At 47.5% G+C, this 14,325-nt stretch overlaps 1 protein-coding gene across 2 annotated transcripts in view; it reads left to right on the forward strand.

Moving 5' to 3' along the window:
* The window catches only part of HK3 (hexokinase 3), a 296,343-nt gene that overhangs the window by 200,955 nt on the left and 81,063 nt on the right, over positions 1-14,325 (forward strand). For both annotated transcript variants that reach the window (XM_069244551.1, XM_069244552.1), the window contains one exon: positions 13,090-13,394. In XM_069244551.1, coding sequence (XP_069100652.1) covers positions 13,090-13,394 — 305 coding nt within the window. The remainder of the gene's footprint in view (positions 1-13,089; positions 13,395-14,325) is intronic.

Consider the following 14,325-nt stretch of genomic DNA (forward strand, 5'->3'; position numbering starts at 1 on the left):
TGTCAGGGGAAAATAGCTCTGCTAATAGTCTCAATGCCCATTCAGTGTGGCTTCGTCTAATCTCACGGCCTGGATTTAATCTCTTCCATTCTGATTTACAGTTGTGTATAACTATTTAACTGTTTTTAGTTGTGTACAATTATATAACTGTGCATAACTACTACACATAGCCATCAGGGCCTGAACCATATACCTAGGGGAGAGCCGCCATTAACCTCTTAAGATTTCACCTCTTGTGCGCAATAGCTCCTGAACATGGCTCTTCTCTCAGAGTTCTGGTGACCAAATACACCACAAGGTGGAATTTTTGATAATGTGACCAGGACACATCTAGTAGATTTCTTCTTTTTTGTCTTTTACGAAACTACTGTAAATTTGATTACATCTTGCTGGTTCTTCATTTTCTCATTTTTCTGCTGCATTGAAGTGATTTATTCCTGACCTACCAAACAAGGAGCAGCCTAGTTTCATGAAACTTCTCAGAGAGACAGAAAAAGAGAACAACGGGAAGAGAGAGAGAGACAGAGAGTGGAAAAGAGAGCGAGAGAGAGGGAGAGCGCTCCCACTTTTCAAACAAAACTCTTTTTTGCAAGCAAACTATCTTTTGTTTTCTATATATACGTGTGATGCATGGAGACTGGGGAGGAACACTGCAATGGAGTTATACAAAATCTCCACTCCAGCTCGTTGGCTTAGTAATGTCCTGGACACACTTCCTCCCTTTTTGTGGTCAACCTTGCATGTATTCCTGGGTTCGAGCTCGCTCACTGGCCTGTGAGTTGATTGTGATCCATAGGCATCTAAGATAATCTCCCTGTGTTTTTGCAGTCATAAGGAGAGGGGATGGGAAGTGTCACCTCGTGCACTCAAAAGTGGGCTTTCCAGTCGCCAGGAGACACCAGCATCCTTCTACTCCAGGAGACTCTGACTGACTTAGGATCAGGTAACTTTGGAGATGTGAAACAGTTTGAATTTCACATCTCTGTACAGAGTACACAGATGTGATGGGTGGAATGCTTGAATTAATCTCAGCCAGTGGTATATACTCTGGCTGCATTCCAGTCAGTTATAATTTTTGGTCACTGTGCCACTCCAGACAGGGACCAAACATATGCACCTCAACCCTGATCCAACTCCAGTAAGAGCAGGTCAGCCCAAACTGCAAGCCCATGTCACCTCAGAATGGCAACTGCCTGAAGGTCCCAGCTCCATGGCATAGGTAGGTCAGTCTGACAACTCTGCACTCAGCTTGGTTCTGGGGCACAGGCTTTGGTTGTCTGAACTGTGGAACAGCCGGCTCAGTCACACACCTAGAAGATTACAGCAAGGCACTGAAACACCACTGTTAGTGCCAAGCCTCCCTTGAGGTAGCAATGGGCATTGTGAACTCAGCTCATTGTGAGTTCTGCTCTCAGAAAGACATGATTTTAGAGTATGGTTACTGGCTTTCCTTTTGTGGTGCTGAGATTATGTTTTCACGGACTCACTCACTGATTCACTCACTCACCTACTCTTTCTTCTGTGTAGCTCTCCTTGCATTCATCTCTCTCTCTCTCTCTTTCGATCTGGTTTGCACTCTCGTAGTGGATAGGTGTGCCCGCTGAAGAAACCTCTGCGCGCTCTGAAGTTCTCCTGTTTTAATCCCTCGAAAAGTAGCTCATTCTCTCACCCTTCCAAGGATTGTCCAGTGAGTGTTTGTGTGAGAAAGTAGCCTCTTTCTAGCCTTGTTACCCCCACTTTTGGCCTGTTTGTGAGTGTATGCCAGGGTGTTTTCACTGTCTCACTGGGATCCTGCTAGCCAGGGCCCAGTGCTCATAGTGAAAACCCTATGTTTTCAGTATGTTTGTTATGTGTCACTGGGACCCTGCTAGTCAGGACCCCAGTGCTCATAAGGTTGTGGCCTATATGTGTGTGTTCCCTGTGTAGTGCCTAACTGTCTCACTGAGGCTCTGCTAACCAGAACCTCAGTGGTTATGCTCTCTCATTTCTTTCCAAATTGTCACTAACAGGCTAGTGACCATTTTTACCAATTTACATTGGCTTACTGGAACACCCTTATAATTCCCTAGTATATGGTACTGAGGTACCCAGGTTATTGGGGTTCCAGGAGATCCCTATGGGCTGCAGCATTTCTTTTGCCACCCATAGGGAGCTCTGCCAATTCTTACACAGGCCTGCCACTGCAGCCTGAGTGAAATAACGTCCACGTTATTTCACAGCCATTTTACACTGCACTTAAGTAACTTATAAGTCACCTATATGTCTAACCTTTACCTGGTAAAGGTTAGGTGCAAAGTTACTTAGTGTGAGGGCACCCTGGCACTAGCCAAGGTGCCCCCACATTGTTCAGAGCCAATTCCCTGAACTTTGTGAGTGCGGGGACACCATTACACGTGTGCACTACATATAGGTCACTACCTATATGTAGCTTCACCATGGTAACTCCGAATATGGCCATGTAACATGTCTATGATCATGGAATTGCCCCCTCTATGCACTCCTGGCATAGTTGGCACAATCCCATGATCCCAGTGGTTTGTAGCACAGACCCTGGTACTGCCAAACTGCCCTTCCTGGGGTTTCACTGCAGCTGCTGCTGCTGCCAACCCCTCAGACAGGCAGCTGCCCTCCTGGGGTCCAGCCAGGCCTGGCCCAGGATGGCAGAACAAAGAACTTCCTCTGAGAGAGGGTGTGACACCCTCTCCCTTTGGAAAATGGTGTGAAGGCAGGGGAGGAGTAGCCTCCCCCAGCCTCTGGAAATGCTTTGTTGGGCACAGATGTGCCCAATTCTGCATAAGCCAGTCTACACCGGTTCAGGGGACCCCTTAGCCCTGCTCTGGCGCGAAACTGGACAAAGGAAAGGGGAGTGACCACTCCCCTGACCTGCACCTCCCCTGGGAGGTGTCCAGAGCTCCTCCAGTGTGCTCCAGACCTCTGCCATCTTGGAAACAGAGGTGCTGCTGGCACACTGGACTGCTCTGAGTGGCCAGTGCCACCAGGTGATGTCAGAGACTCCTGCTGATAGGCTCCTTCAGGTGTTAGTAGCCTATCCTCTCTCCTAGATAGCCAAACCCTCTTTTCTGGCTATTTAGGGTCTCTGTCTCTGGGGAAACTTCAGATAACGAATGCAAGAGCTCATCCGAGTTCCTCTGCATCTCTCTCTTCACCTTCTGATAAGGAATCGACTGCTGACCGCGCTGGAAGCCTGCAAACCTGCAACATAGTAGCAAAGACGACTACTGCAACTCTGTAACGCTGATCCTGCCGCCTTCTCGACTGTTTTCCTGCTTGTGCATGCTGTGGGGGTAGTCTGCCTCCTCTCTGCACCAGAAGCTCCGAAGAAATCTCCCGTGGGTCGACGGAATCTTCCCCCTGCAACCGCAGGCACCAAAAAGCTGCATTACCGGTCCCTTGGGTCTCCTCTCAGCACGACGAGCGAGGTCCCTCGAATCCAGCGACTCTGTCCAAGTGACCCCCACAGTCCAGTGACTCTTCAGTCCAAGTTTGGTGGAGGTAAGTCCTTGCCTCACCTCGCTGGGCTGCATTGCTGGGAACCGCGACTTTGCAGCTACTCCGGCCCCTGTGCACTTCCGGCGGAAATCCTTTGTGCACAGCCAAGCCTGGGTCCACGGCACTCTAACCTGCATTGCACGACTTTCTAAGTTGGTCTCCGGCGACGTGGGACTCCTTTGTGCAACTTCGGCGAGCACTGTTTCACGCATCCTCGTAGTGCCTGTTTCTGGCACTTCTCCGGGTGCTACCTGCTTCAGTGAGGGCTCTTTGTCTTGCTCGACGTCCCCTCTCTCTTCAGGTCCAATTTGCGACCTCCTGGTCCCTCCTGGGCCCCAGCAGCGTCCAAAAACGTTAAACGCACGATTTGCGACTAGCAAGGCTTGTTGGCGTCCTTTCGGCGAGAAAACACTTCTGCACGACTCTCCAAGGCGTGGGGAATCCGTCCACCAAAGGGGAAGTCTCTAGCCCTTTTCGTTCCTGCAGAAACCTCAGCTTCTTCTGTCCAGTAGAAGCTTCTTTGCACCCGCAGCTGGCATTTCCTGGGCATCTGCCCATCTCCGACTTGCTTGTGACTTTTGGACTTGGTCCCCTTGTTCCACAGGTACCCTAGATTGGAAATCCACAGTTGATGCATTGCTGGTTTGTGTCTTTCCTGCATTATTCCTCTAACACGACTTCTTTGTCCTTAGGGGAACTTTAGTGCACTTTGCACTCACTTTTCAGGGTCTTGGGGAGGGTTATTTTTCTAACTCTCACTATTTTCTAATAGTCCCAGCGACCCTCTACAAGGTCACATAGGTTTGGGGTCCATTCGTGGTTCGCATTCCACTTTTGGAGTATATGGTTTGTGTTGCCCCTATCCCTATGTTTCCCCATTGCATTCTATTGTAACTATACATTGTTTGCACTGTTTTCTAAGACTATACTGCATATTTTTGCTATTGTGTATATATATCTTGTGTATATTTCCTATCCTCTCACTGAGGGTACACTCTAAGATACTTTGGCATATTGTCATAAAAATAAAGTACCTTTATTTTTAGTATAACTGTGTATTGTGTTATCTTATGATATTGTGCATATGACACTAGGTGGTACTGTAGTAGCTTCACACGTCTCCTAGTTCAGCCTAAGCTGCTCTGCTAAGCTACCATTATCTATCAGCCTATGCTGCTAGACACCCTATACACTAATAAGGGATAACTGGGCCTGGTGCAAGGTGCAAGTACCCCTTGGTACTCACTACAAGCCAGTCCAGCCTCCTACATTGGTTGTGCAGTGGTGGGATAAGTGCTTGAGACTACTTACCACTCTTGTCATTGTACTTTTCATAAGAGAAAAATATACAAAACAAGGTCAGTGTATATACACATAGCCAAAAAGTTTAGCATTTCCTCTTTTCACTCTTTTCTAAGTGCTGAAAAGTACTTCTAAACTTTCAAAAAGTTCTTAAAAGTTTAAAAAGTTTTTTTCTGTCTTTCCAAAAAGTTCTGAAAACTTTTTTCTCTTTTTCTATCACTTTAACTCTCTCTAAAAAATGTCTAGCACAGGCCAAAATGTTGATCTGTCCAAACTTGCATATGACAACCTTAGCTGGAAAAGAGCAAGGAGTCTCTGTATAGAGAGAGGTTTGAGTGTAGGGAAAAATCCTTCCTTGGAACTGTTACTTAACATGCTTAGAGAACAGGATAAGGCCATAGGTGCCTCATCTGTTGAAAAAGTACCTAATAGTTCCCAATCTGATTCAGGGACTCCCCCAGGAAAAGATTTAGGAAAGAAACTTCCTAGCCTGCCCATTACTAGACAGTCTAGCATAGTTGGTAATGATGATGAGCCACACCATACAAATAGTGTTGTCTCACATCATAGCAAAAGCATGTATTCTCACCATACTGGTAGTAATGTTTCTGTTAACCAAGCTGTTAGGGTGGCTCCTGTAAGGGACAGGTCTCCTTTTGTTCATTCCCATCATACCTCTGTTTCTAGGAATGTCCCTCCCACCAACCCTGATGACAGAATGTTAGAGAGGGAACTCAATAAGTTGAGGGTGGAACAAACCAGACTGAAGCTTAAAAAGCAACAGCTGGATTTGGATAGACAGTCTTTTGAATTAGAGAAGGAAAGACAGAAGTTGGGTTTAGATACCCATGGTGGCAGCAGCAGTATTCCCCATAGTCATCCTGTTAAAGAGCATGATTCCAGGAATCTGCACAAGATAGTTCCCCCTTATAAGGAGGGGGATGACATTAACAAGTGGTTTGCTGCACTTGAGAGGGCCTGTGTTGTACAGGATGTCCCTCAAAGGCAGTGGGCTGCTATCCTATGGCTATCATTTAGTGGAAAATGTAGGGATAGGCTCCTTACTGTGAAAGAAAATGATGCTAATAATTTCAAAGTTCTTAAGAATGCACTCCTGGATGGTTATGGCTTAACCACTGAACAATACAGGATAAAGTTCAGAGAGACCAAAAAGGAGTCTTCACAAGACTGGGTTGATTTCATTGACCATTCAGTGAAGGCCTTGGAGGGGTGGTTACATGGCAGTAAAGTTACTGATTATGAAAGCCTGTATAACACAATCCTGAGAGAGCATATACTTAATAATTGTGTGTCTGATTTGTTGCACCAGTACCTGGTAGACTCTGATCTGACCTCTCCCCAAGAATTGGGAAAGAAGGCAGACAAATGGGTCAGAACAAGGGTGAACAGAAAAGTTCATACAGGGGGTGACAAAGATGGCAATAAGAAGAAAGATGGTGAAAAATCTCAAGATAAGCATGGGGATAAAGGTAAAACCAAAGATCCCACTTCAAATCTTAAACACTCTTCAGAGGGTGGGGATAAAACTAATTCTTCCTCTTCTTCCCAACCTGCACACATTAAAAAGCCTTGGTGCTTTGTGTGTAAAAACAGAGGACATAGGCCAGGGGATAAGTCCTGTCCAGGTAAACCCCCTGAGCCTACCACCACTAATACATCAAGCTCTAGTGCCCCTAGCAGTAGTGGTACTAGTGGTGGGACTGCTGGCAACAGTCAAGTTAAGGGTGTAGTTGGGTTCACTTTTGGGTCCATAGTAGAAACTGGGGTAGTCAGTCCCAAGACAGTTTCTGTCACACCTAGTGGCATTGGCCTTGCCACACTGGCTGCTTGTCCCCTTACAATGGATAAGTACAGGCAGACAGTTTCAATAAATAGTGTTGAGGCCTTGGCCTACAGGGACACAGGTGCCAGTATCACTTTGGTGACTGAAAACCTAGTGCATCCTGATCAACACATCATTGGACAACAGTATAAGATTATTGATGTCCATAACTCCACTAAGTTTCTCCCCTTAGCTATAATTCAGTTTAGTTGGGGTGGAGTTACTGGCCCTAAGCAGGTGGTGGTATCACCTAGCTTACCTGTAGACTGTCTCTTAGGTAATGACCTAGAGGCCTCAGGTTGGGCTGATGTAGAGTTTTATGCCCATGCAGCCATGCTGGGCATCCCAGAGGAATTGTTCCCTCTCATTTCTACTGAAATGAAAAAGCAAAGGAGAGAAGGCCTGAAAACTCAGGATCCCTCCCCAACAACAGGTAAAAGGGGTATCACAGTATCCCCTAACCACCCTACCATTCAGGATACCATTCCTGTGGTGGGAGAAACCTCTCCTGGGGTGGCACCTGTTCCAAGGGAATCATCAGTTGGCAAAACTGTACTCCCTGAGGTAGAAGTACCTCTCTGTGGGATAACTAACATTGGTGAGAAAAAGAGCACTATTTTAGTTAACATGGAGCATCCCTCCAACCCTCCCAGAGAAACTTTAGTGCAGAAACCCTGCACTGCCTCACAACACTTAGGACAGCATCCCTGCCCTAGTGTGGAGCTCATAGGACAGCATCCCTGCCCTGCTCCAACTCAAGAGAAACAGCATCCCTGTTCTCTCTTCCAGCCATATGGACAAAGTTTTTGCCCAGCCATGGCTTTTCTGAGACAGCATCCCTGTCTGGCATTTCCATCACTACAAATAGGTTCAGTGGATAATTCCCACTGCTCTAAACTAAAACTTATTAATAGAAACTCTGAAAATACATCTTCACATTGTTGCTTAGCTAAAAAAACTTCAAACAGGGTGGTTTACATCCCCACAGGGAAGTAACCATATAGTGGATGATAAAGGGAGTAACCAGTCTATTGCAGAGCTACTCTCTACTTATCACCACTTAGACAATAAAGTCTCAACTGGCCAAGGTTAGCCTTATTGTCCTTCGTTTGGGGGGGGGTTGTGTGAGAAAGTAGCCTCTTTCTAGCCTTGTTACCCCCACTTTTGGCCTGTTTGTGAGTGTATGCCAGGGTGTTTTCACTGTCTCACTGGGATCCTGCTAGCCAGGGCCCAGTGCTCATAGTGAAAACCCTATGTTTTCAGTATGTTTGTTATGTGTCACTGGGACCCTGCTAGTCAGGACCCCAGTGCTCATAAGGTTGTGGCCTATATGTGTGTGTTCCCTGTGTAGTGCCTAACTGTCTCACTGAGGCTCTGCTAACCAGAACCTCAGTGGTTATGCTCTCTCATTTCTTTCCAAATTGTCACTAACAGGCTAGTGACCATTTTTACCAATTTACATTGGCTTACTGGAACACCCTTATAATTCCCTAGTATATGGTACTGAGGTACCCAGGGTATTGGGGTTCCAGGAGATCCCTATGGGCTGCAGCATTTCTTTTGCCACCCATAGGGAGCTCTGACAATTCTTACACAGGCCTGCCACTGCAGCCTGAGTGAAATAACGTCCACGTTATTTCACAGCCATTTTACACTGCACTTAAGTAACTTATAAGTCACCTATATGTCTAACCTTTACCTGGTAAAGGTTAGGTGCAAAGTTACTTAGTGTGAGGGCACCCTGGCACTAGCCAAGGTGCCCACACATTGTTCAGAGCCAATTCCCTGAACTTTGTGAGTGCGGGGACACCATTACACGCGTGCACTACATATAGGTCACTACCTATATGTAGCTTCACCATGGTAACTCCGAATATGGCCATGTAACATGTCTATGATCATGGAATTGCCCCCTCTATGCCATCCTGGCATAGTTGGCACAATCCCATGATCCCAGTGGTCTGTAGCACAGACCCTGGTACTGCCAAACTGCCCTTCCTGGGGTTTCACTGCAGCTGCTGCTGCTGCCAACCCCTCAGACAGGCAGCTGCCCTCCTGGGGTCCAGCCAGGCCTGGCCCAGGATGGCAGAACAAAGAACTTCCTCTGAGAGAGGGTGTGACACCCTCTCCCTTTGGAAAATGGTGTGAAGGCAGGGGAGGAGTAGCCTCCCCCAGCCTCTGGAAATGCTTTGTTGGGCACAGATGTGCCCAATTCTGCATAAGCCAGTCTACACCGGTTCAGGGGACCCCTTAGCCCTGCTCTGGCGCGAAACTGGACAAAGGAAAGGGGAGTGACCACTCCCCTGACCTGCACCTCCCCTGGGAGGTGTCCAGAGCTCCTCCAGTGTGCTCCAGACCTCTGCCATCTTGGAAACAGAGGTGCTGCTGGCACACTGGACTGCTCTGAGTGGCCAGTGCCACCAGGTGACGTCAGAGACTCCTGCTGATAGGCTCCTTCAGGTGTTAGTAGCCTATCCTCTCTCCTAGGTAGCCAAACCCTCTTTTCTGGCTATTTAGGGTCTCTGTCTCTGGGGAAACTTCAGATAACGAATGCAAGAGCTCATCCGAGTTCCTCTGCATCTCTCTCTTCACCTTCTGATAAGGAATCGACTGCTGACCGCGCTGGAAGCCTGCAAACCTGCAACATAGTAGCAAAGACGACTACTGCAACTCTGTAACGCTAATCCTGCCGCCTTCTCGACTGTTTTCCTGCTTGTGCATGCTGTGGGGGTAGTCTGCCTCCTCTCTGCACCAGAAGCTCCGAAGAAATCTCCCGTGGGTCGACGGAATCTTCCCCCTGCAACCGCAGGCACCAAAAAGCTGCATTACCGGTCCCTTGGGTCTCCTCTCAGCACGACGAGCGAGGTCCCTCGAATCCAGCAACTCTGTCCAAGTGACCCCCACAGTCCAGTGACTCTTCAGTCCAAGTTTGGTGGAGGTAAGTCCTTGCCTCACCTCGCTGGGCTGCATTGCTGGGAACCGCGACTTTGCAGCTACTCCGGCCCCTGTGCACTTCCGGCGGAAATAATTTGTGCACAGCCAAGCCTGGGTCCACGGCACTCTAACCTGCATTGCACGACTTTCTAAGTTGGTCTCCGGCGACGTGGGACTCCTTTGTGCAACTTCGGCGAGCACCGTTTCACGCATCCTCGTAGTGCCTGTTTCTGGCACTTCTCCGGGTGCTACCTGCTTCAGTGAGGGCTCTTTGTCTTGCTCGACGTCCCCTCTCTCTTCAGGTCCAATTTGCGACCTCCTGGTCCCTCTTGGGCCCCAGCAGCGTCCAAAAACGCCAAACGCACGATTTGTGACTAGCAAGGCTTGTTGGCGTCCTTTCGGCGGGAAAACACTTCTGCACGACTCTCCAAGGCGAGAGGGATCGGTCCACCAAAGGGGAAGTCTCTAGCCCTTTTCGTTCCTGCAGAAACTTCAGCTTCTTCTGTCCAGTAGAAGCTTCTTTGCACCTGCAGCTGGCATTTCCTGGGCATCTGCCCATCTCCGACTTGCTTGTGACTTTTGGACTTGGTCCCCTTGTTCCACAGGTACCCTAGATTGGAAATCCACAGTTGTTGCATTGCTGGTTTGTGTCTTTCCTGCATTATTCCTCTAACACGACTTCTTTGTCCTTAGGGGAACTTTAGTGCACTTTGCACTCACTTTTCAGGGTCTTGGGGAGGGTTATTTTTCTAACTCTCACTATTTTCTAATAGTCCCAGCGACCCTCTACAAGGTCACATAGGTTTGGGGTCCATTCGTGGTTCGCATTCCACTTTTGGAGTATATGGTTTGTGTTGCCCCTATCCCTATGTTTCCCCATTGCATCCTATTGTAACTATACATTGTTTGCACTGTTTTCTAAGACTATACTGCATATTTTTGCTATTGTGTATATATGTCTTGTGTATATTTCCTATCCTCTCACTGAGGGTACACTCTAAGATACTTTGGCATATTGTCATAAAAATAAAGTACCTTTATTTTTAGTATAACTGTGTATTGTGTTATCTTATGATATTGTGCATATGACACTAGGTGGTACTGTAGTAGCTTCACACGTCTCCTAGTTCAGCCTAAGCTGCTCTGCTAAGCTACCATTATCTATCAGCCTATGCTGCTAGACACCCTATACACTAATAAGGGATAACTGGGCCTGGTGCAAGGTGCAAGTACCCCTTGGTACTCACTACAAGCCAGTCCAGCCTCCTACAGTTTGTCAGTTAGGCGAGCGTAACTACTCTTACTTACCTGTGTGTCTTTCTGTTCCTGACTTTCTTTCTTCTCCTCTTGCACTTTCTCAGTGGTCCCTTTCTTTCTTCTTCTTGTTGAACTTCTTCTCTGCCTCTCACTTCATCTGTCATCTTTCCTGTCCCGTCTCGTGTACCTTCACTCCCATCTCTACTCTCCTCGCTACTCTTTTCTTTCCTCTAGTTTTTGTTTTACATTATCTCCTCTCCTGTTTGTTAACCATTGCTTTTCTTTTCTACTCTCTTCAAATCTCTCTATCGTTTTTAAATATACCCAGGGCAGCTGGAATTATGTGGAGGGAGGAGCAAATTATGCAGCAAGAAAAAAGAAATAATGCGGCACATTTTCTGATAGTATTACTTCATTATTTTTTCATTTTTACAAGTGTTAACACTGTCTGGGCATCGATTGCGCCTCAGTTTAACACTCAAACATAGCAATAAGCAACGAAACAGTGACCAGTCAACCTCTGCGAAGGACCATCCACTGCTCAGCAACACATGTTGCTGCGATTTTAGTAACCTCTGAAATATTTGAGCTAGAAACAAATATTTTGCTAAAAATCTGCAGAATATGCAGCAGATGATGGATTGTGTAGCAAATGTGGCAAATCCATAACTATGCAAAAAATGCAGCAGCTGCACAATTGCATAATTCCAGTGACTCTGAAAATAACCCGCTGTCCACTCACTCTTTGCTTCTTTCATACGCTCCTCCTTGGTCTTCTCTTCTCTCTATTTAAACTTGTTTCCCTGCTCTCATCTCATATCACCTACCACTCTTACCACTTCCCTGCACTCTCTGCTTCGAATTCTTTGCTTGCGCTCCTTATCTCACTCTTTGAAACTTCCCTCCTATTGGATGTCTCTCCTCTTTACTCTTCTCATCCAGTTTACTCTTCTCTCATCTCCCTACTCTTCTCTTTCCTGTGTCCGCCTCAATGCTTGCGTCTTCCTTCCTCTTATTTCTCCATTCTGTATTTACAAGTTTCTCTTGTATGCTCTTCTCTGTTCTGCCCCGTCTCATAATTTTCTATTTAACTTTTCCCCAATGACTTCTCTCCCTTCCTTGTTTTTGACTCATTTCCTACCTTCTCATTGCTTCCCCCCTTCTGCATCTTTCTCCTCTGTCTTACTCTTTCTCGTCTCTTCTCTGTCCCTGTTTTTCCTCTCTGTCTCCTCTGCAGTCCTTGTTTGCACCAGCACCAGAAGTCATGAATGTGGTGGCAGCAGGCTGTAGGTGGGATGCCGCAATTTTGTGTGTATTTTGTGGAGCTCGGTTGTGCAGGGAAACCCACGGTTGGAAACATATCTTCACCTCAAGGGAGTATGGAAGGTATGCAAGGACATGACCTCTTCGTACCTCCCCGGATGCTACCTTAGAGAGTATGGAAGGTATGCAAGGACATGGCCTCTTCGTACTTCCCCGGATGCTACCTCAGAGAGTATGGAAGGTATGCAAGGACATGGCCTCTTCGTACCTCCCCGGATGCTACCTCAGAGAGTATGGAAGGTATGCAAGGACATGGCCTCTTCGTACTTCCCCGGATGCTACCTCAGAATTAGATGTCTGAGGAAAAGCACTTGCAACTAGTCACCTTTCGGGAGTTCACTGCCCTCTCTCCGACTGCTGACCACCATGTTTCTGCGTCCATCGCCAAACCTCTCTCACTGCGATGCTGCCCTTTAATTTTCCTCCTTTGCCCTCACATTTCGTCTTTATGGACTTTAGGGGCATTGGGCAAGACATACTGTGGGGGCCTCTTTTCAGAGCAACTTTGAATTGTATTACTCATTTCCTGCTAATCCAAGCCCTCATGATGCCAAACAAACTTTCAGAACTGGTGTCACACAAAAATTAACCTTTCTAGGGGCCACTTACAATCCTTAAGATAACACTGGGTAAAGAGAGACAGTCCGCTCTAACTCAGGGACATTTATTCCATTGGGCATTTCCTCAGAGGGCTGGAGCCATTAGAGGCCAGTTTTTGAAGACTCGGGCTGCTTCCTATGTCTCCGTCTCGTCATGGGTTTTGGAAGAGAGAGTGAGAGACACAGAGAGAGTGAGAGAAAGAGAGAGAGCGAAAGAAAGAGACAGGAAGAGAGAGGAAATGAGCTGAACGTGTTTGCCAGGGATTGCTTTTGTCCCCAGTCCGGCCTGTTCTCACTTCTCTCCTCTCTTCACATCCCCAGGTTCAGTCAGCGGTTACACGGTGCCTTGCAAGAGCTGGCTCCCAACTGCACGGTGAAGTTCATGCTGTCTGAAGATGGCAGCGGGAAGGGTGCCGCCATGGTGACAGCGGTGGCCTCCCGCCTGGCGGTCCAACGAGAGCAGATCAATGACACGCTGGCCCCGTTCAGGCTGTCCCAGGAGCAGCTGCAGCAGGTGCAGGCTAGGATGATGGCTGAGATGGAGCGTGGCCTGCGGAAAGCTACCCATGACGTGCCTGGCCTCCGCATGCTGCCCACCTTTGTCCGCGCCACACCTGATGGCACAGGTATTGTACATACAGTGACCGGCTCTCGAAAATGCACTCTTCCAAAAAGTTTGCTCTAGTTTGAGGTCACCAGATAGGTGAACACTTTCTACAGGGAATCTGGTATCCACATACCCCTGTCCTTGAGTAAAGGTCACTGTTAATGCCGAGCCAGGTACACATCACATGTTCATCAGATGCAAATAGGAGCAGCTATAGATCATTTTTTTCAGCTTCTTCATGAGCTACACACCCATCCAGTAGATGTAATGTTCTCCCTATCCAGCTCATCTCCTACTGAGATCTCCAACTGACTCCTCGCAGAACCCCCACTCTTGTAGAACTCACTTACATCATACATGGCCTCACTTAGCCCGGATGCTCGTTTGTACATAACATTTACAGTACACCAAGGGAGTTCACCTTGTGCCGTCCAAAGGGTGGCACTCAGACGGGCAGTGAAGGCAAAACTATATGAGTCACGCATAGAGAAGCAACAGTGTGCCCTCCTTAGGCTGGCGAGACACCCACTGCCTTGTACATTCCATCGGAAGAGCACTTCTATAACACAGTACTGATGCTCTAGGACCGAGAGGAAACACACCACCCCTTTATGAACACCTCAACACACACAAAGCAAGCAGGAGACAGACAAGGAAAGAACAAGTGTAATTGAAAAGGACCACCTGTATAACTCAAACAGAACAAGAAGGGGTTCCAGTTTGGTACCATGTGATAGAATCCCAGAATATAGTCCCTAGACAATTCCCACCCTTAATATTTTCAACATTTTTCTACGTCATGCTTATTGCCTCGGCCGCCACTGGTTCCTCGCGACTCACTGTAGCATGATGTTGAAGCGCCCTCACAGTTCCACAGGGCTCTAGCCGTACACTATTAGCCATGGCTTGTGGGGCACAGTCTTTGCCCACTGCTCGCAGCTACCAAAGCA

The sequence above is a fragment of the Pleurodeles waltl genome, chromosome 7 (genome assembly GCF_031143425.1).
Source record: "Pleurodeles waltl isolate 20211129_DDA chromosome 7, aPleWal1.hap1.20221129, whole genome shotgun sequence".
Taxonomy (NCBI): Eukaryota; Metazoa; Chordata; class Amphibia; order Caudata; family Salamandridae; genus Pleurodeles; species Pleurodeles waltl.